This window comes from Crotalus tigris, unplaced genomic scaffold (assembly GCF_016545835.1).
Source record: "Crotalus tigris isolate CLP2741 ecotype Arizona unplaced genomic scaffold, ASM1654583v1 scf7180000017628.32516253702:7417878, whole genome shotgun sequence".
Lineage (NCBI taxonomy): Eukaryota > Metazoa > Chordata > Lepidosauria > Squamata > Viperidae > Crotalus > Crotalus tigris.
Window position 1 is genome coordinate 5892318 of NW_024096523.1, and position 26053 is coordinate 5918370.

The window sequence follows — 26053 nt, forward strand, 5'->3', positions numbered from 1 at the left end:
CTTGAAGTTTGAACGACTTCTTTCTCTTGCCACCGGCTTCTAGGAGTAGCGAAAGACATCCAGCATTGCAACCAGGCGCCCTGGACTGGCCATTCTAGGGCTTCCTGTACTGGCTGACTTAGTTGTCTGCAACCTCCTGTTGACGCTTGGGGGGGGGGGAAAGGACATCCGAGGAGGGAAGTTATGTTGGACCATCGACTCTGTGTTGAGCCCCGTGGGCCTGACATTGGCGGGCAGGCAGGAACCCACCCGCCGAGCCGCCATCTCCCCATCGCCCTCCATGCTGGCCGGCTCTGTTGCCAGACCTCCCAGCTGACAAGCTCACATTCAGAGGGTAGCCAGCTCATGGGCGCAGAAGATCAGCGCTGCGGCAGCCTCCCAGCCACCCGCTTCTTCAGCTGGAGCAATTGCCAGGGCTTGCATGGTCGCTGGCGGCGGGGAGCGTGTCAGTGGCTTGGGGACGCCAGCGGTTCGGTGCAGGACACGAAGCAGCGTGGTGCCATGGGAGGCGGCAGGACAGGGGGGAGGGGTTACCTGCATCCTGCTGGCCGAACTCTGGAAGCCTGCCTGAATGAAGAATTTTAGAGGGAGTTTAAAGTGAGACAGGTTCCTAAGAGTATGATGTGTGAGGCATGGGGGGAACGGTGGCGGGCTGCCCCCCAGAGCTGGAGCAGCTGGCGCAGCTGGCGCAGTCACTCCCGCCCCCATACCCCAGCCTGCAGCCGCCCCACCAGCCCTGCCGCCTACCCCGCACAGCCCCGCCGTGTAGAGCAGACCCCACAGCTCCCACAGCACCAGCTGCACACCACACTGATGGTGCAGAGCTTGCGGTTGCTGAGCCAGACGCCAATGCAGGGTGGCGGGAGGGCGTGGGCTGCGGGCAGGCCGAGGTGGCGGCAAGCATCGTGGGCCAGACGCTCCAGGGCAGCCATGTAGGCACACAGGGTGAGGCAGTGACAGCGCAGGTTCAGCACCGGCTAGGCCACCAGCTGGCCCAGCCCAAGGAAGGTCAGCCACCCGCCCCGCCAGCACCACCTCTGCCACCACCTTTCCCGCACAGCCGCGCTGTGTCAAGTGGGCCCCGTGGCTCCCACAGCAGCAGCCGCAATGCACACCGATGGCGCATGAGGTGATCACGAGACAGGCAAGCACATGTTTTCCATGCTTCAGTACCAGGCTCTCCATGTAGCAGCGCAACATGGAGAGCCTGACTGACACGGGTGAGCACGAGGCAGGAATTAAATGCTGCTCCCCACCTCCCACCCTTGGTCCTCTTTTACTTACAAGTAGGAGATGGCATAGTTGCTCAGCAGGGAGGGTTGAAAAGTTCCTGCAAACTTGCTTTTGCTGCAGACAACTTGCATGTGCAACATTTTCGGGCTGGGTCTTTTGGCACGCTCAGCAGTGCAGAGACAGCCATTAACGACCAGGTCTGGATAATTCCTATTGGCTTTCGAAAGCCAGTAGAATAGAGTCTATTCAATAGAATCTATTCTATTGGCTTTCAAAAGCCAATAGAATAAGAGGGAGTAGCACAGCTAAGGAAAAGGGGAAAAAATGGCGGACTGCTTTGTTTGGTGAACCCCATGAAATGGTCGTTTGACCCCAAATGGGGTTACGACCCACAGGTTGAGAACCGCTGATCTATTGGGTTACTAGCATTCTGTTTTATCATATATGTATTTGTTTATTGATTAGATCCTTATGTTTGAAAATATTACAACCTTGCCATATTGAATCAGGAATTGGTGTGGAAGATTTTGTTTGCTCTCAGGCCTTCCTTAGTGGTGAGAGAAAGAAGAAAAAACATCTCAGAATGAGTGGGACATTTCTATTCTTTCACTCGAATTCAGGAGACTCAAAATGCTCCAAAAACATTTTTGCATTTTTGTACATGCTCCTATGATTTGCATTTGCTTATCTTAGAGGTACACTGAGAAACATACCACATTTGTCATCAGCCTGCTGAGGTTTACTGGACTTCAACTACTTCAGAACAATTGGATTATAGAGTTCTGAACAGAATATTGTCTCTATGTATTGCTATCCCATTATTGCTTTTCCTATTCTTTTATTGACTATGAAGGCTACTCCATTTCTTCTGAGGGATTCTTGCCCACAGTATTATACCTGATGGTCATCTGAGTTAAATTCACCCATTCCTGTCCATTTTAGTTCGCTGATTGCTAAGATGTCGATGTTCAGTCTTGTCATCTCTTTTTTGACTACGTCTAGCTTGCCTTGATTCATGGATCTTACATTCCAGGTTCCTATGGAGAAAAAATCTTTACAGCATCGGACTTTCCTTTCACCACCAGATATATCCACAGCTGAGTGTCCTTTCGGCTTTGGCCCAGTCGCTTCATTCTTTCTGGCACTACTAGTACTAGCCCTCTGCTCTTCCCCAGTAGCATATTGGACACCTTCCGACCTGAGGGGCTCATCTTCCAGCGTCATATCTTTTTTCCTTTTAGTACTGTCCATGGGGTTTTCATGGCAAAGATACTGGAGTGGTTTGCCATTTCCTTCTCCAGTGGATCACATTTTGTCAGAACTCTCTGCTATGACCTGTCCGTCTTGGGTGGCCCTACACGGCATAGCTTATAGTTTCATTGAGTTACGCAAGCCCCTTTGCCACGACAAGGCAGTAATCCAATTTGCCAGCAAATTTGGAAAACTCAACAGTGGCCACAGGATTGGAAAAGGTCAGTTTACATTCCAATTCCAAAGAAAGGCAATGCCAAAGAATGTTCAAACTATCACACCATTGCACTCATTTCACATGCTAGTAAAGTTATGCTTAAAATCCTACAGGCTAGACTCCAGCAGTATGTGGATTGAGAACTACCAGAAGTACAGGCAGGATTTCGAAGAGGCAGAGGAACTAGAGATCAAATTGCCAACATACGCTGGATCATGGAGAAAGCTAGGGAGTTCCAGAAAAACATCTACTTCTGCTTCATTGACTATGCAAAAGCCTTTGATTGTGTGGATCACAACAAATTGTGGCAAGTTCTTAAAGAGATGGGAGTACCAGACCATCTCATTTGTCTCTTGAGAAACCTATATGCGGGTCAAGAAGCAACAGTGAGAACGGAACCACTGATTGGTTCAAAATTGGAAAAGGAGTCCAGCAAGGCTGTATACTGTCGCCCTGCCTATTTAACTTATATGCAGAGCACATCATGAGAAAGGCAGGGCTAGATGAATCAAAAGTTGGAATTAACATTGCCGGGAGAGATATCAACAACCTAAAAAATGCAGATGATACCACTCTAATGGCAGAAAGTGAAGAGGAACTAAAGAGCCTCTTGATGCGGGTGAAGAAGGAGAGTGCAAAAGTAGGCTTGAAACTCAACATTAAGAAAACCAAAATCATGGCATCCGGCCCTCTCAATTCCTGGCAAATAGATGGGGAAGAAATGGAGGTAGTGACAGATTTTATTTTTCTGGGCTCAAAGATCACCTCAGATGGGGACTGCAGCCAAGAAATTAAAAGACGCTTGCTCCTGGGGAGGAAAGCTATGGCAAATCTAAACAGCATTCTAAAAAGCAGAGACATCACCCTGCCAACAAAAGTGCGTATAGTCCAGGCCATGGTTTTCCCAGTTGCAATGTATGGCTGTGAAAGTTGGACCATAAGAAAGGCTGAGCGCCAAAGAATTGAGGCCTTTGAACTATGGTGCTGGAGAAGACTCCTGCGAGTCTCTTGGACTGCAAGGCGTTCAAACCGGTCAGTCCTAGAAGAGATCAACCCCGACTGCTCTTTAGAAGGCCAGATCCTGAAGTTGAAACTCAAATACTTTGGCCACCTAATGAGAAGGAAGGACTCACTGGAGAAAGGCTTAATGCTGGGAAAGATTGAGGGCAATAGAAGAAGGGGACGATAGAGAATGAGATGGCTGGATGGAGTCACTGAAGCAGTAGGTGTGAACTTAAATGGACGCCAGAAGATGGTAGAGGACAGGAAGACCTGGAGGAACGTTGTCCATGGGGTCGCGATGGGTCGGACACAACTTCGCAATTAACAACAACATTGCTATTCGAACTTCAAAACTGAACAAGTTGAATTTCTGCACTTTTATCTTCTAATCTACTATACAAAAAACTCCAAATCCAAATCTTACATTTGTGTTGAGTTAATGAAGATATTTTCTCAAATAAATTACCTTGCTCCTGAATGAAAATGGTAATAAAGACAGAATCTTAACTCTATTACATCAAATTATCATTTAATTTTTAGATCATTAAAAGCAATCTTACCTGGTGCTTTTGAATATTGAAGATGCACAAAGTAAACACACATAGTTTTTAAAATGTTGATTAGTTACCACTAGGTGGAAATACGAGCAAAGTATTATTTTCTTGTCTCTTCTACCAAATTTTCTTAGCCATAGGGCAGTGGTTTTCAACCTATGGGTCGGGACCCCATTTGGGGTCGAACGACCATTTCACGGGGGTCGCCAAACAAGGCTGTCCACCATTTTTTCCCCCTTTTCTTTGGCCACGTCCCTAGCACCTGGTGATGTATAAGTGGTTGGGGGTCACCACAACATGGGGAACTGTATTATGGGGTCGCGGCATTAGAAAGGTTGAGAACCACTGATCTAGTCTATCTATTGTCCTATTAAAATCGTTATGTGAAATGTTGGTTATTGGAAGTTAATATTTAGGGATCCAGTAGGTTAGAAGAATGTTGAAAATGGTAAGGCTGCAGGTAAGTAATGGTGTAACTGGAAAAATGTTAAAATATGGGTACGATTTACTTACAGAATAACTTTGCTATGCAATCTTAATGTGTGAAATTTTGAGCCCAATAATCGCAATAATGCTATTATTGGCTTCTTTACAAAGATAGCAAGAGTGAATGCAAAAAGTAGAGGGATTCATTTCATATACAGGCCTGGCACACACAGAAAAATGTTTACACTTTAGTTGTGTTGTTCTTTTAGGTAATGAAGGTAATATTGTAACACTGTTGATAAAACCTGCCAATATTGATGACACTGATCTTGTAGCCAATCCTTGGTGAAGCCAAGACTTGATATAATTCCCATACATCCCCCCATGATGTATCAGTTGGAACTCTGTTCTTCTGAATAGTTTGCTGCTATTACAGCAAAAGCTTTGAACATCTGCAAAAGTCTGTATGTAGCAGCAGTTCCTTCCCAGATATATAAGTCAATAACCATTTGTCCAAATAGTGTATTCCACTTATGGAGAAATCTAATTATGCTTGAAGTTGTCATTTGATTATCACAGTAGGAGGCAGATTTCAGACTTAATTGGAGCAGTTTCCTTTTTGAACCATGTGCAAATGATCCAGGAAAGTGAACACAATCTTCGTTTAGCAACTGCTTTGCACAATGACTGTTCAGTACTACAATGATGAAAAAGTAACTTTGCAGCCACTGCCCACATTTACAATCTTCGCAAATTTGTAAAGCAAAGGAATAGTGCAGTAAGATCGTAAGCACAGTTGTGGTTTCACTTAACAATCACTTTGCTTAACAGAGTTGTGATAGCTAAATAAGGACTACCTGTACTGAATTAAAAAATGGGATGCCTCTGAGAACACCTTCAGACCAGGACTTTGTTTTCAATATCACAACTAGTTGGAAAAGCTGCACAGAAACAAACCTACTTGGGAATCTCAGGGCTGCAATTGGGGAAAAATGTGTAAAAGTCACTTCCATACTATGGCTAAGGAAAATAAATGGACCCATAAGTTGAGAATGATATCAGGGAGACTTCATCAGCACAAATTGTTCCCCAAGTATACTTTCTTATTTTTCCCTTCCCCCAGGTGGCAGAGAAATTTGGGAAGGAAAAAGACAGTTGTAATTTTTTGTTAAATAATTAAATGTCTGAAGTCTTCGTTGCAAACTCTGCCTATAATGGGCTACATGACTGACTTTGAAACTTGTACATTTTTTAAGGGAACAAAGCAGCATAACTTAAAAGCATTACAACCACTGGTCAAGCAAAAATAGTCTTTATTCAAATTTAATGGAAACAGGGGTCACTGTACTTTGCAAGATGGGGAAAAATAAAAAATATAAAACAAAGATATTGTCACAATACCAGAATGTGGAGCTCTACTTTTGTTTCTTCCCTTCCTATAGTTTACTGTAGGTATCTATTTTCCTGACTGTGCTATTCACATACTCTGCAAGTCCAAAATATGAAACAAAAAAAGTATTATGAAATTTAAGACTTTTCACTTTTCACTAAATGGCTTACATCAAAGGGCATCAATTTAAAGGGCAAATTGTTGAAATTACCATACCTACCTAGGAGTCCTCATCCCAATCCTAGAAGCCCAGCAATGCAGTGCTCCTTCTCTATGGCTGTTCTGGAAATCTAGGATGCACCGTACCTGAAGTAAAGCCCTCGGTCTCTAGTACCAGAATGTGCAACAGAGAGGCAGCACTGGATCCAAACACTTACAAACACACCACTGGGGGTATTAAAAATGTACAGCAGTGACATGTGTTCTACTCCAATCACTTATGCTACAACTACCAAACATGTACAAAAGACTTCTCATAGAGCTCTAAATGTGGGTTGCAGCAAGTTTAGGATCTGGAACGAGATCGCGACCTAGATCGAGAATCTGATCTAGAAGCAGATCTCGATCTAGACTTCGACTGGGATCTTGTTTTTGAAACTGATTTGGATCTGGAGCGAGATTCTGATTTGACATTTTGCTTAGACTTGGAATTTGATCTTGATCGAGATTTACATCTGGTGTCCATTTCCTCACCCTCGCCTTTGGCATCTTTTGTGTCAGGTTCTGTTTTTATTCGCTCTTTTTCCTTGGATTGAGACCGAGACCTGGACCTAGACCTGGACAGCTCTTGGTCTTCTCTCTTTTTCTTCTTGCAACTAGATTTGCTGTCACGTTTATTCCTTCTCTTGTTTCTCTCATTTCTGCTGTGACTCCTGCTCCTGCTGGCCTCCCTGCTCCTCTTCCTACCTTTCCTTGTGTCCTTGCTCTTGCTACGGCTTCTACTCCTGCTTTCTTTACTCCTGCTCCTTCCCTTGCTGACACTCTTTTCTCTTTCTTTACTCCGACTCCCCCTAACGCTTCCCCTTTCCTCCCTTTCTGCCCTCTCTTTACTGCCACTCCTACTCCGGCTTTTACTCTTACTCTTTTCCTTGCTGGGACTTCTGCTTTTTGATTGGTGGTCACCATCATTTTCAACTATCTCCTGTGGTTTGTCTTTACTTTTACTTCGAGATTTCTCAGCACTTCTACTGCGGCTCCTGCTTTTGTCATCTTTGCTTGGACTCCTGCTTTTTTCCTTTTGGCCTCTGCTATGACTTTTGCTTCGACTGCGGCTCTTGCTTCTGGAATGAGATCTAGACCCGGTAATCAAAAAGAAAAAAAAAATAGACAGTTTTCAGACGTTCAATGATATAATAATTCATCAGATGTCTCAGACAGCTCAAATTCCAGATTATAAATATGCCAAGTACTTAAATAACACTGTTTAAATTTTCACAACTATGATTTCAATGATATTCTAAATGCTTAATAATCCCCTGTATCAGGCATATATAACTGTTGATTATAATACCATATCCTGAAGAGCAATTACTACAATACTGCCAACTTTGTTAGAATGCATATTACTGGAGCATAAGCTTAAATTATGTCCATTATTAATTAAACTTTACTGTACCTGGATCGTGATCTGCTCTTTGAATGGCTGCTTTTACTACTGCCACTACGACTCCTGCTTTTACGGGAATGTCTGCTTCGAGAGCGAGACCTGGAGGTAATACAATCGTGTTACATTCAAGAGAGCCAGCTGAGCATGGCATAGAAATTCCCTTTCAAACTGCATAAAACAATATAACAGAAGGCGCTATCTCCCTAGAGCATTTCTCAGGCAGCATAGTTCTGGCTATATATTACTAAAAGATTTAACAACTTTTTGCAGATGGGCTCCATAAAGCCTCCTAATGTCAGCGATAAGATTAGTTTAATTAAGTGTCTGAAAAACAAAAGCCAGTTTTGACAAACATAAATAGATAAAATAAAGAGAATGCAATTGTGGTCAGAGGGATCACTGGAATAAGAAAAGAAAGCAGGAGGAAGGAAGTTATTTAGATAATAATTTTGTTATGACAACTCAAACTACAAGACACAAGGCTTTTCCAATAGTTTTACATTGCAGAGAAAGATCCAATCTATTATTTTACTAGCTGTACCCAGCCACGTGTTGCTGTGGCTCAGTCTGGTCAAAAGGAAAAGAAAGAAAAGAGAAAGCGCACGTTTATAATATGTTTAATTTCACAATGCTTGTTCCATTGTCTGTGCAGATATAGATTGTCTGCAATCGTAGCATGTGTTGCTTTTACGTCCAACAGATGGCGCTGTTTTTTAAAAAAGCATGTTTTTACTTGTCACAGGTGTGACATCTATATAATATAGGTATATAAAAACACACGCGTATTCGAATGCAATGTTGTGTTAAAATTTCAAAGCAATCGGTGAAGAACTTTCGGAGATTTAAGATTTTGAACAAACGAACATATACATTTTTATTTATATAATATAGATAGATAGATAGATAGATAGATAGATAGATAGATAGATAGATAGATAGATTTGCTTTTTATCTTCAAGAAAAGTTATGTATTATTTAATAGACAGTTTCTATGCTTGTAGTAAAAACCAATTTTTGTACATTCAAATATTTCTGCATAACCTGGAACCTCCTTCACTATAAGGTTTCCAACTGATATACATGGAGTTAAAAAGCTGCTCAGTACTACTTAAGTGTTGACCTGAACATGTGATGGAAACCCTTGAACAAAACTGAAGTCATTGATCAGCTTAGCTATTATTCTCTGCAATAATTGGTAATAACTTTCCAGGCCATTTTTCAAAATTCTATCTAAACATGCCAGGGAATGATTTTGTGACATTTTACAACCTAAATATATGTTCCGCCAATGAGATACTGCCATTCTTATGTTGGACCCGACTTCTGATTCTAGCTTGCAAAATTATACCATATTTATACGTTTCTAAATAAAAAATAAAATGTATCAACATTTTCAATATATTAAAAGGTGGCTTCAAAACACAGTTGTTCAGTTTCACCAGATTCCAGCTTTTATACAGAGATCCTCAATTAATATAATTTCCCCATATAAAACTCCATTATCTGCTTCTCTATAGAACAGCTTTATAGCAACGCCTCCTGAAAGGATCATACATCCCTTTCCTCAGACAGATGATTTATCTGCTTCCTCAAATGAAAAGACTATGGTTTGCCTCAATGGCAAATGGAGGGTGGAGATATAGATTCCATACATGTAAACGTGACTGTTCTGGTTACTCAACAGTATAATGCCAAGTCATAACTTGCCAAGTCATTGACATTATTCCTGAACCATACTCTATTTCTTTATCATCAGCACAAGTCATTATGATAATTTCAGTTCCTTTAACACTTCAGTGCTTTTCCTGCAAGGGAATATCCTGTTATTTTTCATTGACTACACTGAACTATTGCCCTAGTAAGCATAGTATTATGAACAAACTTACCTTGAATGAGTGCGACTTCTGGAATAAGAACGGCGGCGCCTGGACCCAGGCCTGTCTTCCACTAGTCTTATCTTTCTACCATTTACTTCGGTCCCATCCAGTTTTTCAAGGGCTCTTTTCATGTCTGAATAAGATTTGAATTCAATCACACCTTCATTTTTTCTTCCCTTGTGTGCGTCAGCATATGTCACTTCACCTGCCTGACGCATATAATCCTAAGAACAGATACAGGGTTTCAGTATTTTGTCTAACTCTGATAGTGTCGATGGATCATGTTTTGTTAAAGGCTACAAATGAAAAAATGAGACACACACACACACACACACACCTGGGCATGTACTGATATGAACACATGCGGCATCTATATGTCTAAAACAAATTACTGATTTATTGATCAAGATTTTCTCATTTCTATTATCTCTATCTACCTCTCAATTTCTAGGCATCATAGATAATTGCTAATTAAACCTAAAATATCAACACACTTACTTTTCAGGGCAGCAATTTTTATAGAATTTTAAAAGGAGACGGAACACGACAAGAAATCAATTGGGGGGAGGGCAAAAATGGAGGTAGTTATAAAGGCTGGAGTTTGCAAGGGGGAAACAAGACCCCAACGACTAGATAGTACCACTGGGTATACCAGGGGTAGGCAACCCAAAACACTCAAAGAGCCACTTGGACCCGTTTCCCACCAAAAACAAAACACTGGGAGCCGCAAAACCCTTTGATATCTAAAATGAAGATAACACTACATATATCCTTTTTTACTTTTATTATAGGTGTGTGTGTGTGTGTGTGTGTGTGTGTGTAGGTCTTTGGTTGTTCGGGTTTTCTCCCGCGTAAAATTGGAAGTGTCTTGGCGACGTTTCGACGAAGTCCCATTCGTCATCTTCAGACTGGTGTTTTCAGCTTCGTGCTTCGAGCAGCATTGTGTGGTCTTAGCTGTTTCTTCCTTTTAACTGCCAGTGGGGGTATGAACTGATTGGGTGGAGCTTGGCTGTGTTCTGATTGGGTGGAGGTGTATTCTGATTGGTTAGGGGCTTGGCTCTGCTCTGATTGGCTGGAGGGTTGGCTGTGCTCTGATTGGCTGGGGGGTTGGCTGTGCTCTGATTGGCTGGGGAGTGTTGTGTTTGGTTGTGCTCAGGTTAGTCTGAGTTGCAGGGGGGTTTAAGATTTTGGGCTGCCTTGCTATTTTTTGGCTTCGCGTTCGTGGTCGTGCCTCATCTTCATGGAGGGTGTCAGTTTGCTTCATGTATGGATTGGAGGGTTTAAAGTGGCTAATGATGCAGCTGTGGTCTGGCTTCTGGTTTGTGGTCGTGCCTCATCATCGGTGTGGCTTTGGGTTTGCTTTTTGCGTGGATGTGTCATTTTTTGTGATACCAGACCCACACTCAAAAATGATACACAAAATGATACACAAAAAATGATACCAGACCCACACTCACAAAAACCACACAGGATGTCACCACCACACATCCACGCAAGAAGCAAACCCAAAGCCACACCGATGATGGGGCACGACCACAAACCAGAAGCCAGACCACAGCTGCATCATTAGCCACTTTAAACCCCTCCAATCCATACATGAAGCAAACTGACACCCTCCATGAAGATGAGGCACGACCACGAACGCGAAGCCAAAAAATAGCAAGGCAGCCCAAAATCTTAAACCCCCCTGCAACTCAGACTAACCTGAGCACAACCAAACACAACACTCCCCCAGCCAATCAGAGCACAGCCAACCCCCCAGCCAATCAGAGCACAGCCAACCCTCCAGCCAATCAGAGCACAGCCAAGCCCCTAACCAATCAGAACACACTTCCACCCAATCAGAACACAGCCAAGCTCCCACCCAATCAAATCATACCCCCACTGGTAGTTAAAAGGAAGAAACAGCTAAGACCACACAATGCTGCTCGAAGCACGAAGCTGAAAACACCAGCCTGAAGATGACGAATGGGACTTCGTCGAAACGTCACCAAGACACTTCCAATTTTACGCGGGAGAAAACCCGAACAACCAAAGACCTACATACAAACACCCGCGAAAACCTCAGAAAACAAATATATGTATGTATGTATGTATGTATGTATGTATGTATGTATGTACACACACATTAAAAATAAAAGTAAAAATATCACTCTTGGGAATATCCATACTATTAAAACAACGATCACCAAGAGAATGCTTTAAGAGAATAAAATTACATACACACATAGGTAAAAAAAGGATATATGCAGTGTTATCTTCATTTTAGATGTCAAAAGGGTCTCTCTCTGTGTGTCTCTCTCCCTCCCTCCCTCTCTATCTGCCCTTGGTCTGCCACTCCTCTTCCCCCACTCTCTTCCCCCACTCTCTTTCTCTCTCTCTTTCTCTCTCTCTCTCCCCCCTCCCTCTCTTTCTCTCTCTCTCTTTCTCCCCCCCCCCCCATCTGCTGCTCACCTGGCAAGCTTCAAGCTGTTGTCCAACAAGCTCAGGGGTAAGCAACCTCATCTCTTTTATGACTCATGGACTTCAACTCCCAGAATTCCTGAGTCAGCCTAGCTGGGCTAGCTAGCTCTCTCCTGCCCTTCCTGCTTCCTGCAGAGATGCAGCAAAGGGAGGAGTTCCGCCCAGTAAGCTTTTCAGCTCCTCGGAGAACATTGAGTGCACTCTCTTTTACACACACACACACACACACACACACACACACACACAGAGAGAGAGAGAGAGAGAGAGAGAGAGAGAGAGAGAGAGAGAGAGAGAGAAGCAGGGAAGCACAATTGCCTCTCTCTGTCTCTGTCTCTCTCTGCAAAGGCAGAGGAGGCTGGGAGCCACAGGGGAAGGCTCAAAGAGCCGCATGCAGCTCCGGAGCCGCAGGTTGCCGACCTGTGGGGTATACCATTACAAAAAAGGTATAATCAATAGTCCTACAAGAGAAATGCATTGTAAGCAATCCAAAAACAGTTTACGATTTATAACATGAAGAGGCAGAAAAATACACACATATATGCATAGCTAGTTTTTCTGAGGGCTATCTGTATCTGTAATAAAGATACCAATCTACTCCAGGAAAGTACAGATAGTCCTCAACTTACAATAGTTCATTTAGTGACATTTAAACTTACAATGGAACTGAAAAAAGTGACTTATGATTATTTTTCATATTCGTGTCTGTTGCAGCATCTGAATGGTCATATGATTAAAATTCAGATGTTGGGCAACTGATTCATATTTATAATGGTTGCAGTATTCCGGGTTAATGTGATCACCCTTTTTGACCTTCTGACAAATGAACTCAGGGAAGCCAGATCCACTTAACAACCGTGTCACTAGCTTAACTGCAGTGATTATTTAACAACTGTGGCAAGAAAGGTCGTAAAATGAGGCAACATTCACTTAGCAACAGAAACTTTGAACTCCATCGTGGTCGTAAATTGAGGACTGCTTGTACTTGAGAACAGTTTGAATCCCTAGAGATAAAGAACTATTACAGTGGCCTGTAAGTAACTGTGACAAGTAGTTAGCCAATTCAAATGCCAAACAGTGAACCAATCTTAAACAGAAGGGCAAGCCACTGCAATAAGTGCCTCAAAGAAGCAGTGGTTCTTAGCTTTTCTGAATAGCTTCTAAAACATCAAGGTCATGGATGAAATTTGATATAGAGACTTTTATTCAGTTGAAAACATTTCTCTGTACTTAATAATGTAATATATGTAATAAAAAGAGCATAGACAGTGAACACTTCGTGCTCAATAACCTCACAATTGCACTTAGTATATTGCACTAAGATTTCAAATAAAAACTATAAAGAATTTCTTTGGGAAACAAATATCTATTTCCTTTGGTATGGATCACACAGCAAGAATTAAGGCTTCAATTTATGTTTGCACTATCTATCACTAAATCAGAACTGGCAGAAGTCCAGACACCATTTACCTTCAAATCCTGCCAACTGCAACGGCTTGACAGATTTTCAACGATCAATCTGTATTCAGTACGGGTTGGAGGCCCGTACTTATCTCTTCCACTTCTTCTATAACCATATCCACCTTGAGAGGTGATAAGCAGATGCAGTACTTTAGCTAATAAAGTGGAGTTAGGAATTAAATCTACATTCCCCCCGCCTCCCCCCCCCCAAACAATGTAAGAACTAGTCTATCCAAAAGTTATGTTAACAATTTCCCGCCCCCACCCCTAGGCTAAACTACATTCTCCTTGCTTTAAATATTATACTAATAGAGCCAGCCAGAAATCTATGTACATATGTCTAGAATATTATCATACATTTTACATTAACTACTAATATTGAACATGCATCTACAATTACGTTTTTTAAAAAATAACATTTTTTGAAAACAAAATAACCAAATCACTATAGTCAGTTACTAATGTTACTTACATTGATTTAAAGTTTTCTGAATATCTGACATGAATAATGGTTTTCAGGCACCTATTTCAGATTAATCACATCTGTCTCTAACCCTTGGGGTCCTCACCACCCAGGTCTAATGGGAAAAAGTTGCGGTCGTCACATGGCTTCCTTTTGGTCAGCCAAGGGCCACAAAGGTCAAAGAGCCACTCATGGAAAGGCAACCCAGGGTCAGCAAATGGAACAGGCAGTCATCTTAGCCTCAAAGGACTCTTAATTGAAACATTGAGGTCTTAGTTAAGTCTATGTTAAACAAATATTAACATTACAAATAAGCCATTTAAATATTTACAAAAGTAAGATAACAAAAATTAAATCTCATTTATTTAATTACATTAAAAAAGTTTAATATAAGTTAACATCCAGATATTATTTTAATAGAAACCACAGTAGTCAAACTTTACATTTAAAAAAATTATACAGTTTTAAAAATATTCTATTTTAAATAGAAAGAAGAATCACTGATACAATGGTATGTAGTGCTTACTGCGTCCAGAACCATAACTGCTGTCACGACGAGGGCCTCGAGCATGCTCAACAATTACACGCTCCCCACAAAGATCTTTGCCGTTTAGTTCATAAACAGCATCATCTGCATCACGCACATCATCAAACTCAACAAAGCCATACCTGAGAAGAGAAGAGACTATTCCAGAATCAAATATGTCACCAATTACCTCAGCAAGCGCTGACAGTAGGAAATATTTTGAAACTTAGGGAATGTGGGATACTTATTTCAGAAAGCATCTTCCTCCAAACAAAAACTAAGCCTGTTGGTGGCCACAAAAGCTTTTCCTATCAGGAAGAGCATGATGTAACTATTTAAAAAGGGTACAAAGCATAAACTGGGTTATGGCAGCAGGTATTAATAGCTTAAGAAATCACAAAGAGACAAATCGCTCTTTGGAATTAAAGCTTTTATAACTTTTTCTTTCAAAAAGAAAAAAAAACATTATTTAAAGCACATTATAGATAGGAAGTAGACCACACAATATAACAACACAATTAGGAGGCTGGTAACTTTAAAGAAGCCACTCTGGCTCTTTTGAAATTTTAGGCTACAGATGGAGCTTATGGAAATTCTGTACAAGATCTTCCTGTGTTTCCCCTCAGTTAGAAGACCCTGGGCAATTGGCATTGCTTAAAGGCTAGTAGTCAGCAAAGAAATAAAGGAGGGTCTCTGGGCTGTTGCAAACAGCTTCTGGACAGAAATTCTCACTTGAGTATCTGATAAGTAAGAAATTCTTACAGGGCTGACTGACTAGAGTGAGCTGCTGTTTGCAAATATGAGAAAAGGAAGGAAAGAACAAAAGAAGCAAACTGAGGCAATTTCAGGAAAATATGCCTTCTACATTTCCCTAATTGCTTTCTTCTATTTCCCCAAAGCAGAAGCAAAAAATTAGTGGAATTCTTAAAAAAATGCCTTATTATGAAACATATCTTTTTAAATGAGCAAAATATTTTCCAAATGTATAAATCATCCATTTAAAAAATATTAGAATGTTTAATGGAAGGAAACCTTTTACATTAATATTTCATTACTATTTTTTTTAATTCTAGAACATTTCATAACACTCAAATATGCTTTTTGTTTTTAATACCATGTTTTTGTTTACTAGAGACATATGCTTGGGTAGCATATGGTGAAACAGATTGTAGCATTCTCTAGAATTAAATGATACAAATTACCAAAATCTGTAATTTTGGTTGCAAAAGGTTAAAGCATTTATTCTTTTGAGTCTGTAATCCTATGCTTGTTTAACTGGGAATTAGCTTCACTAACAGACAAACATATAAATATATCATCTAAGTAAATATATAGGCAGGATTCTTTTCTATAAATTATCTTGAGATGGTTCATCCACAAAGGCTTCTAAAAAAGTTTTTATTCTGAACACATTACAAATAAGCCAGATAGTACAAATGTATATGCTAGCTGAAATAATTAATGTAGTTAAAGTAAATATTTGGGTTAATAGCAAAAAAATAATAAAAAAATTACTTTTCTACCAAATGGAGAAAAAATGTTTTTTCAAACTTTCGAATTACCAGAATTATATTTCTAGTTGCAATCCTTCTTCTGCCCGAGATAGATTTTGATGACATTCATCTCCTGAAATCTGAGTTGTTAAAAGGCACTAGTGGTCTTAACCATCAATATCTGACAGAAGTCTAGAAGATGCTTTAGTTGCATAACAGTTGGTATTTTGAATGGTAAACTAGTACAGCAGGAAAACAAGTTTCTACTGCCTTAATATTACTGCCAACCAGAGTAAAACAGTTGTATCTGAGACTATGTTGCCATTTCAAAGCTTCAGAATAAGGTAAGGGATTAGACCCCGGCAAACAAAAATATTATCTGGACATTAAGGCAAGTCAAAAAGTATGGACTTTTTAATGCTGTGACCCCAATTTAGTTTTTCTCCTATATATCCCAACTTGTTTTACCCATATTGCCAATTTCTCACAGAATAAGCAGTTACAATCTATTGGTATATCATCCTCAGTTTGCTAAGCATTACTGTATTAAAATTCACAAACATTAGAACAAAGCCAACAAATTACTTTTCAAAAAGGTATAAAATACTATTTTAGCTACTAAAATTCCAGGCCCTTTAATAACAATTAACAGAAAAATTAAATTTGGCTAATTACTGAAAGTAATTAGTCTCAAATTTAGTGTAATATACAAAACTTCTTAAATAGCCCATGAAGTTTTACTGTCAGTGATAATTTGAAAAAAAAAAACAACTTCTATTTTTAAGCAAACTCTATTTCCTATTAATTTTGAAGTTGGCTTTCTGAAAATTAGCCAGTTACCTTTACTCAATTTGTTCCATTAGACAGCACAGACCTCATTTAATCAAAAGTAAAAGGGGATGCTTCCAAAGCATTATTCTCCAAAGCATCATGTGATATCTGAAGATAGGCAAAGAATAGAAACCACCTTCAGAAATCTATGTTCAAACTGAGATCAACTCGAATGTTGCTTGAATACCAAGAACTGATCCTATCTGAATACTTTTATTAATTGATGACATTGATAAATCTAGATGGCATCACCATTAGTTTATTATTAAGTGCAAGAACTTTGGCTTGTTTGCTAGTTGTTCATATAGTAAAACCTCAGTTTAGCATGCTATTACCGAACATCTGCATCAGCCTGCATCATTTCTATAATTACATTATGCATGATATGTTATAAAATATGACTAATATAATTTTTGTCATTTGTATATCACAAATGTAATAACAGAGATAAATATTAATGCTTGCAATTAAAGACTATTAAATAGGGGGCTTTACAATTAAAGTTTTATCTTATATCCCAGTGATGGCAAACCTTTTAGAGGTTGAGTGCCCAAAAACCACCCCCGCCCCATTCCATCCCATCCCGCCCACTCTGCCTCCACCCCGCCCATCTGCAGGGCCACTCACTGCCATGACCCACCGCAGATCACCCAGGTGGCCCAGCAGTGCCATGGTGGCCATGCCCTCTGCCCTCACCCTGCAGCATCATCTGTACACAATGGAGTGCGAGGGCGGAGTCTTGTCCCAGCTGCCCGGCTCCATGTCCTTGGCTGCGCTGCTCTGCGTGGGCCGCACTCGGGGGTAACTCTCCTCTGGTGGGGCTGCTGGTGAGTAGGGGGCCACGGGGGAAGGCAGGGCTAGGGCGACAACATGTGTGCCCACAGAGAGGGCTCCAAGTGCTGCCTCTGGCACGCATGCCATAGGTTCGCAACCACTGTTATATCATATAAGGAATAACTAACATCTTTTCATCTTCCGATAGCTGTTAGAAGTGTTTGTGCTAAAAAGAACCTGCTCAATCTAAAGAAATCCATGCAAGATTTAGTCATGTATAATTCATACATTCTAGAACATTTATCCCAATGTGGCAATGATTTCCTGGTTAACCAGCTACTAGCAGGGATTATGGACACCTGTCTCCTGTTGTACCACTAGTATTGTTATCAATTTCACAGTGCTCCTTTACCGAAAAAATAGTTCAACTATATAATTATTTTTGTAAAGTTGCCATTTTTTTCAGAAATACTTTAAAATGGGTATGCATATTTACATGAGAATATACCAGAGTAGATTAAATAGTATTTCAAATAAAATACACCTAGTGCTGCTCTATAAATCATGTTGCAATTCTATCATGAAATAATTCTTCATGAAAGGAATGATGCCTACTCCCTTTAAACCCAGGCTTAAGCCCTCTCATGAGGCAATATGTTCTGTAAAAATGCAATGGATTGGTTTTAAAAATGTACACATTTGATTGTACTGTTTTACAAGTGCTAAAAATGCATTTTACATCAGATTTATTTAAATTCTACAATAAGTTAAGACAGCATAGCATTTATTTTCTAACCATTACTTTCCTGATCCAAGTCCAAAATATCAAGCACTATATCATAATTATTAAAATGGCTACTGATTAGATAGAGCACAGTTATCAAACTCACCACGTCACGTGATGTGTCGCTATGTGTTGCGACTTTTTTTGCATTGCTGGAGCTGGGGTGGGTGCAGCCTCCGCATGATGCAACTGGCCCGCGGGCCGGCTATTAAAAAATCTCAGGTGCAACATCTAATATCTCCAGTTAAACCAAAAAAGACAATACTGAAATTAGACTAATGGTCCATGCAAGATGCTGTTTACCCATAGTACAAAATGCCACATCAAAATTGGTTTGCCTACTCTTGGTTTGGCATGTTGCCTGAATTGAATCACTGTGGTTTGTAAACCATAGTTTGTGGCTTACCATATTATTGTGGATCTGGCTGTTAGATGTTAAATAAGCCATGGTCAATCAAAGCACAGCACAATGCATGAACCCAGACAGTACATGGCAACTTCCAGTACTGCTCGTTCATTAAGAAAAGGGCTTCATCCAGGACCCCTTTCAGTTCCAGAAAAGAAAACATTTCATTTTGTCCTATGATAGATTTTAAACACGAGATGAAAGCAAGAGAGCCAGTTTGGTGTATTGGTGAAGGTGCGGACCTTGAGCCTATGAGTTCTAGGCCTCCCTTTGGCATGAAAGTTGGCTGAGTGACTTTGGGCCAGTCACTCTCACAGCCTAACCCACCTCACAAGGCAGTTGTGGGGAAATCAGAAGGCAGAGGTTTAGGTATGCTTGCCTCTGCCAGTTACACGTATTTTAAAAAATGTAATAACATCCAAGCTTTGGGCAAATGTAACAGTTAAAGCAGAGCTAGTTTGATGCAGTGGTTAAGGCATCAGGCTAGAAACTGGGAGATCATTTGTTTTAAGTCCAGCCTTTAACAAGAAGCCAGCTGCATGACTATGGGCCGGTCGCTCTCTCTCTCAGCCCTAGATGGCAAACTAATTCTGAAAAACTTTGCAAGGAAAACTGAACGAACAAGTAAAAAACCGACTCAAAGGCCCCCTGCCCCAAAACACAACATCTCAAATAGTTAAGGTGCTGGAGGGAAGAAATGCAGGTTCAAGTCCATCCTCAGTCATTGAAATTCACAGGGTGACTTTGGGCCAGTCAATCTTTTCAACCCAGAGTTCGAGGAATGAAAACTTTTGCTCTTGCATAAAAGTTGGGCTAGAAACTCAGGGAAGCGCGGCTGGATCATGCGTGACCCAGGTTTCCTCGCCTGCCTTGACCCGGACAGGAGCGCGTGGGTCTCCTCCAACAGCATCGCACGGACCACAAGACGGGTCGACACGGACCTTGGCCCAGAAGCGACTCCAAGGATTCCCCGGAGGGATCTCGGCGAAACGCACGAGTATCGCTTTGGGGGGGGGAGGAGAAGGGGGAGGGCAAGAGGGACTGAGAGGCGCGCGCGGGAAAGGACAGAGAAAGGGCGCGCATGCGCTTTATGGGGACAGGCCGTGCTGACAGGAGGAAACGCGGCATGAAAGTCCGGGCCGGGCCAGGCCCAGAGAGGACCTTCCGGCCCCGGGCAGGCGGAGGAAGGATTAAAGCTGCCGGCACGCCTCACCCGTTTTTGAGATCCACTTCGAGGATTTTTCCGTAGCCCTTGAAGAAGCGCTCCACGTCCCGCTCTCGGGCCTGGTAGCTAAGGCGCCCGATATAGACCCGAGGCATCTCCCCCTCCAAAAAAGAACCAGCACGGGACCCCGCGCCGGGGACGATGACGGAGGGGCGGCGGTGCACGCGCTGAGCTCCACGCGGGGGCAGCCGGGTGAGGGGGGGCGGCGGCAGCGGCAGCGGCGATTATTTTTCGCCCCCCTCCCTCTCGCTGCCTCTCGCTGGCGTAGTACACGCACGCAATGGCGTGCGCGCTGACGTAGCACGTCACATGACACCGCGAGTCGGGGAGCTTCCCAAGCAGTTTTTGCGGCGGCGCTTTCGAAGTTCGCCTGTTTCTTCGGGCACGCGGCGGCGGTCTTAAAGGAGACGTGATCCTTTAACCAGGAGAGAGAGCTCGTCCCAGTGTTGGATTTAATCCGAGGAGGGGGTTGTTTCGTGCCTCCGGTTATGGTACCTTGTAGGTGTGATGGGCTACCACGGGCATGATAAATTATTAAACTTGTAATTTAAGAATTCAAAGATGTCTCGACGACTCCTTTATTATTATTATTATACAGGCAATCCTCGACTTACAACCACAATTGAGCCCAAAATTTCTGTTAAGTGAAACATTTGTTAAGTAAATTTTGCCCCATTTTATAATCCAGAGGTCTTCAAACTTGGCCCTTTTATGACTGGCTGAGGAATTCTGGGAGTTCACAAGTCATTAAAGGGCCGAGTTTGAGGACCCTTTACAACCTTTTGTGCCAGAATTGTTAAGTGGGTCACTGCAATTGTTAAGTTAGCACCACAGTTATTAAGTGAATCTGGCTTTCCCATTGACTTGGTTTGTCAGATGGTCGCAAAACGGAATTGCATGATCCTGATTTAGGACTGTGGCCATCATAAATATGAGTCAGTTGCCAAGCATCTGAATTTTGATCACATGACCATTGTGATCCTATATCAGTGGTAATTGAAATAAGCTCATAAGTCACTTATGTTGCCCTTTGATAGTGTGATTCTGTTTATTTAAAATATTTCAGCACATTTAATTTATTATTTCCCCCAAAAGTAAAGAGTTTACAAACAAATTGAAATACTTGTGATTTGTGGAAAAACATGCAGCGGCAAATCATAGTGAATGCTTCACTGTATGCAGTCCATACAAATGGAATGTAATTCTGATAAAGGGATATATCTACACAGAGAACCTCAAAGACGGAAAGAACTGGAAAAAGTTGGACATCTGATTACCCTGGCAGAATGATAGCTGCTTCACTGGTAGGTTCCATGGCAGTCAAATATTACATCATTGTGAGCTTTCCCCTTAATATCTATCTACCTATCCTGGGTGTAAACAAAGCCTGGAATGAGGTCAAGCAGAGAACTTTTAACCCTGATGTGCAAAGTGATAGATTTAGCATCTCAGCATTCTCCTGTGGTAGGGTCATATATCCACCTTTCAGTATCCCCAAATACTTTATTATATACCTGTGCCTTCCCATAAGTTGACATTAACACATGTTTACGTGCTGTGCCTCATGGTACTGACTAGGAGATTCTATAATAACCTCTATGTAGATCACACACACAGACACACAGATAAGTTCAGATATTGAAACTGAAATAGTTGCATATATACTTGAACTGTCATATTAGTCCTAGAGGAGTAATCACAAATGAGCAGGGCTGATTCCAGCAGGCAATTATGTGTTTCCTATTACCACACTAAGACTGCTCAACTGTTCGAGTAACTAAAAAAAAAACTGTTCAAAGTGGTTCAATTCTGTGCCATAGTAATGTGGAATAATAATAATAATGAAAAAAATCACATCATTAGAATAATAATGATGTCTCTGCATAATTACTAGAATAATGCTGTGTTAGCAATATGTGACTGACCTAATGTGCATTGCACTCGGATACAATGTATGTAGCAAATTCTCCATTGTATGCCCGTGAGAAACTAACCTAATGTATCACAATGTGTGTAGTTCTTTGTTCCTGAGAAAAGGGGTTCAGAATTGTTTGTCTCTATTGCTTTTGAACCTGTGCAATAAATCTCTCTACTAAAGCCTTTGGAATTCGTAAGAGTCCTTGCGTTTTTCCACAAGATTTATGGCAACTCCGCCGGGACATTTAGGAAGAGGCTGTTGACCTTCCAGACGGACTGCCCTGGTGGGTAGCCCCTATCCTAACGACGACTCCTCCAAGCCAGCTCCGTGGCCTTTGTCTACGGGGAGACCTCGACGGGAATGGAGGGGAACTCACCCGCCAGCGAAGCACTCCAGTCAAGGATCCACCGAGGGTAGCAGACGGGTCTTTAATCCGCGGAAGGATCTGGAACGCCTGCAGGCAAGTATTGCAAAAGGGGATACCTGATCCCGTTTGGATCAGAAGAGGGGACTGATCACCCCCTAGAAGACAAGGCAGCGTCTTTAAGTCTTCAAAAGGTAGGATTGTGTGGGTGGTTAAACCATCGCATTTCCTGAAGAGTGACCATTGGAACGTCCGGCACTCCAGGTCAGTGATAGTGTGTTAGGGAGAAATGGGAGGGAACCAGACTAAGAAGGGCATTGGTCAGACGCGCTTCAGTGCATGTTAGGAAATTTCAAAAAGGGTTTTTCTAGGGATTATGGGGACCCACGACCAAATCCAGCCATGTTAAAAAGATTCTGTGAATCTGAATGGGCCACCTTTGGCATAGGGTGGCCCAAAGAGGGATCGGTGAATCCTGAACTTGTGGCACGGGTTCATCAAATTGTGACTGGAAATGGTCATTGGGACCAATATCCCTATATAGACCAGTGGCAGATCAATATTGAAGAAAAACCTTGATGGTTAGCAAAGTGTCAGATAGAATGTGCTAAAATATATTTGGCAAGCCAAAAAGCCAAACCTCAGACAAAGCTAAGATTTTGAGCCAGGAAGAAACGAAGGAAGTTGCCAGGCCCCCACCCTATGTTCCTAGAAGAGAAGAAGGGGGGATACATCAGCAAATTCCACTCCCTCCGGTTGAAAGAAATGAAGTCCATCTTCAACCAGAAGCCGGTGTGAAAAGAAAGATTAAAAAAAGATAAAACTGTTCAGAAGAAAGACCAGGACTTGGATAGCGATGACAGCAAAACATCAGTTTCTAGTCGAACTAGAAGTAAAATGGGGGTCAAAACAGAAGAAATGATAGCCCCTTTAAGAGAAATTTTGGTCCCTGGACCAAATAACACCAATATTCCGATGCTCCAGTATGTTCCCTTTACGACCACTGATCTATTTAATTGGCGTCAGCAATATGGACCATTTTCAGAAAAACCTCAAGAAATAATAGACCTATTCTCCACCATTATTCAGACGCATAACCCCACTTGGGATGATATGCAACAACTTATTTCTACTTTACTAGATATGGAGGGGAGAGAAAAATATAGATTAGGGAAATTAAAAGTGCTTGCCACCCTGAAGGGGGAGTGAATTATCAGGCAAGCAGAGATGCTGAAGCAGTAGAAGAAAGACCAAACTGGAATGCTAACGATGCACAACACCAAACTTTGTTGAGAAGTCGCAATTCATCCAGTTAATTATGCTGCAGTAACTAGTATTTGGCAAGAGAAAAATGAGTCACCAACCGCTTTTCTCAGCTGACTGAAAGAAGCTTATAAAGTGAACACAGGTCTTGATATGGAAGTAGCTCAAAATCGCCCACTCCTAATTGAAAGATTTATCACCCAAAGTGCCCCAGACATAAAGAAAAAGTTACAATGCACAGAAGGGGCCTTAGGGAAAAATGTAGCAGAGATCATGGAAATAGCTCAGAAAGTGTTCCGTAAAGTGAAAAGGAAGAAGAGCGTAAGTCAGATCAGAAAGAGAAAAAGAAGGTTATAATGTTAGCAGTGGCATTGGGGGGAATGCGTATTGGACCCAACCAATGTGCCATCTGTAGACAGGACACAGGCAAAGGGAGTGCCCTCAGAGGACTGGCCAATCTAGGGGACAATATCCAGCATGGAAGAGGATTTAGAGGGACTTTCCAGAGAAGTTGCAAGGGAAGCTTCAGGGGAAGAGGGCGTCCAGCCTATCCCAATCAGACGGAAGAAAGAGAAGAAAACATGATCGGCTTAGCCGACATGGAATGGGGAGACTGAAGAGGACAGGATTCTATGGTCCCACCCCCGGAGCCCATTGTTAAAATATGGGTGGGAGGATAGATTGTCCCAATGTTAGTTGACACGGGAGCCACCAGATCAGTCCTAAATAAATCTATTGGCAAGCCATCAAACCAGACCATCCAAATTCAGGGAGTATCCGGAGAAACTCAATCCTGACCACTCCTGGAACCCCTAACATGCCAAGTGGGACAAGGAATCATTAAACATCAATTTCTATATGTCCCAGACTGTCCGGTCCCATTATTGGGAAGAGACTTGCTTAATAAGTTAAAAGCAACCATTTCCTTTGACAGTGGGAAGCAATTAATTCAAGTACGCCACCCTGTGGAAGAAATATGGTGTTTGATGATAGTGACAGAAAAAGAAGTAGTAAATGGTAATAAGTGGCAGCAGTTTAATGTCCCACTCCTGTGGGCAGAGGATAACCCCCCTGGATTTGCAAAATATGCGACACCCATTGTGGTGGAACTAAGGCCACTGGCATATCCTGTTAGAGTACCCCAACAATATTGTACTCCAGAGGCTGCTACTGCCATTCAAGAATTAATCCAAAAATAGCAAAAATCATTAGAAAAATTCAGTCACCCTGGAATACTGCAATTCTACCTGTTTGTAAGCCTGATGGACAGTGGAGACCAGTGCAAGATCTCCACCCTGTTAATAAATTGACCTTAATCCTATACGCGACTGTTCCTAATCCATATATTCTTTTAAGTACAATACCTGCATCCGCTAAATGGTTTTCAGTTGTGGACTTAAAGGATGCATTTTTCACCATACCTTTAGCTGAGAATTGTCAGCCGATCTTTGCATTTGAATGGGCTAATCCAAAGACACAAGTTAAGACTCAATATACCTGGACTAGACTACCACAAGGCTTCAAGAATTCACCTACGTGTTTTGGTCAAGCGTTAGCCCAAGATCTTGCATATTTGAAGTTAGTCAGACAAGAGGATTGTTGTCTTCAGTATGTGGATGATGTTATGATAACTGGACAAAACAGGGAGGATTGCTTTGAAAACACATCCAGACTGCTCCGATTGTTACAAGACTGTGGCTACAGAGCGTCCAAAAACAAAGCACAATTAGTTCAAATGACTATAATGTATTTAGGCTATGAACTATCACAAGGACAAAGAACTCTGGGCCCCCAGAGAAAGCAAGCTGTGTTACAGATTCCCATCCCCCAAACAAAACAGGAAGTTAGAGCCTTTTGGGGAATTACAGGCTTCTGTAGAATTTGGATTCCTAACTTCATTCTCACAGCTAAACCATTGTACCAAGTTTTAAGGGGACCAGAAAAGGAACCACTTTTGTGGCAACCAGAGCAGACCCGAGCAATGAAACACTTCAACAAGCTCTTACTACAGCACCAGCTCTAGGACTACCTGACATATCTAGGTCGTTTTCACTTTACGTTGATGTGAGACAGAATGTGGCTTTAGAACAGCAGTTCTCAACCTGTGGGTCACGACCCCATTTGGGGTCGAAAGACCATTTCACAGGGGTCGCCAAACAAGGCTGTCCACCATTTCCCCCCCCCCTTTTCTTTAGCTGTGCTACTCCCTGTTATTCTATTGGCTTTAGAATAGACTCTCTTTCAAAAGCCAATAGGAATTATCCAGGCTGTCTCTGCCCTGCTGAGACCGCCAAAAGCCCCAGTCTGCAAACGGTGCTGCAAGGAAAGCTTCCCTCCCTGCTGAGCAACTACTAAAAGTAAGTAAAAGAGGGCCAGGGGTGGGAGGTAGGAGGCCGGCGAGCGCAGGGAGGGTTTCTGGCATGCGTGGGGCCCGGTGGGTGCCTTACCTGCCTCGGCTGGGTCAGCTGGTGACCCAGCTGGTGGTCGCCCTGCGCCATCGCTGCCCCTTGCCATGGCCGCCCAAGAGCG

The 26053-nt window shown here is 42.1% G+C and overlaps 1 protein-coding gene across 2 annotated transcripts; it reads right to left on the bottom strand.

Annotated features, from left to right (window-relative positions):
* Positions 1-5979: 5979 nt before the first annotated feature.
* SRSF4 (serine and arginine rich splicing factor 4) lies at positions 5980-20285 on the bottom strand. Of its 2 annotated transcripts, XM_039334359.1 has the most exons (6): positions 19968-20285; positions 14467-14609; positions 13487-13599; positions 9566-9780; positions 7689-7778; positions 5980-7365 (listed from the first exon to the last, which is right to left on the bottom strand). In XM_039334359.1, the coding sequence occupies exons 1-6, from the start codon at positions 20072-20074 to the stop codon at positions 6579-6581; spliced, it is 1455 nt and encodes a 484-aa protein (XP_039190293.1). In that variant the 5' UTR covers positions 20075-20285; the 3' UTR covers positions 5980-6578. The 2 variants fall into 2 exon arrangements, with proteins under 2 accessions (XP_039190293.1, XP_039190294.1); XM_039334360.1 differs by lacking the exons at positions 14467-14609; positions 19968-20285 and adding an exon at positions 13950-14150.
* Positions 20286-26053: the final 5768 nt, after the last annotated feature.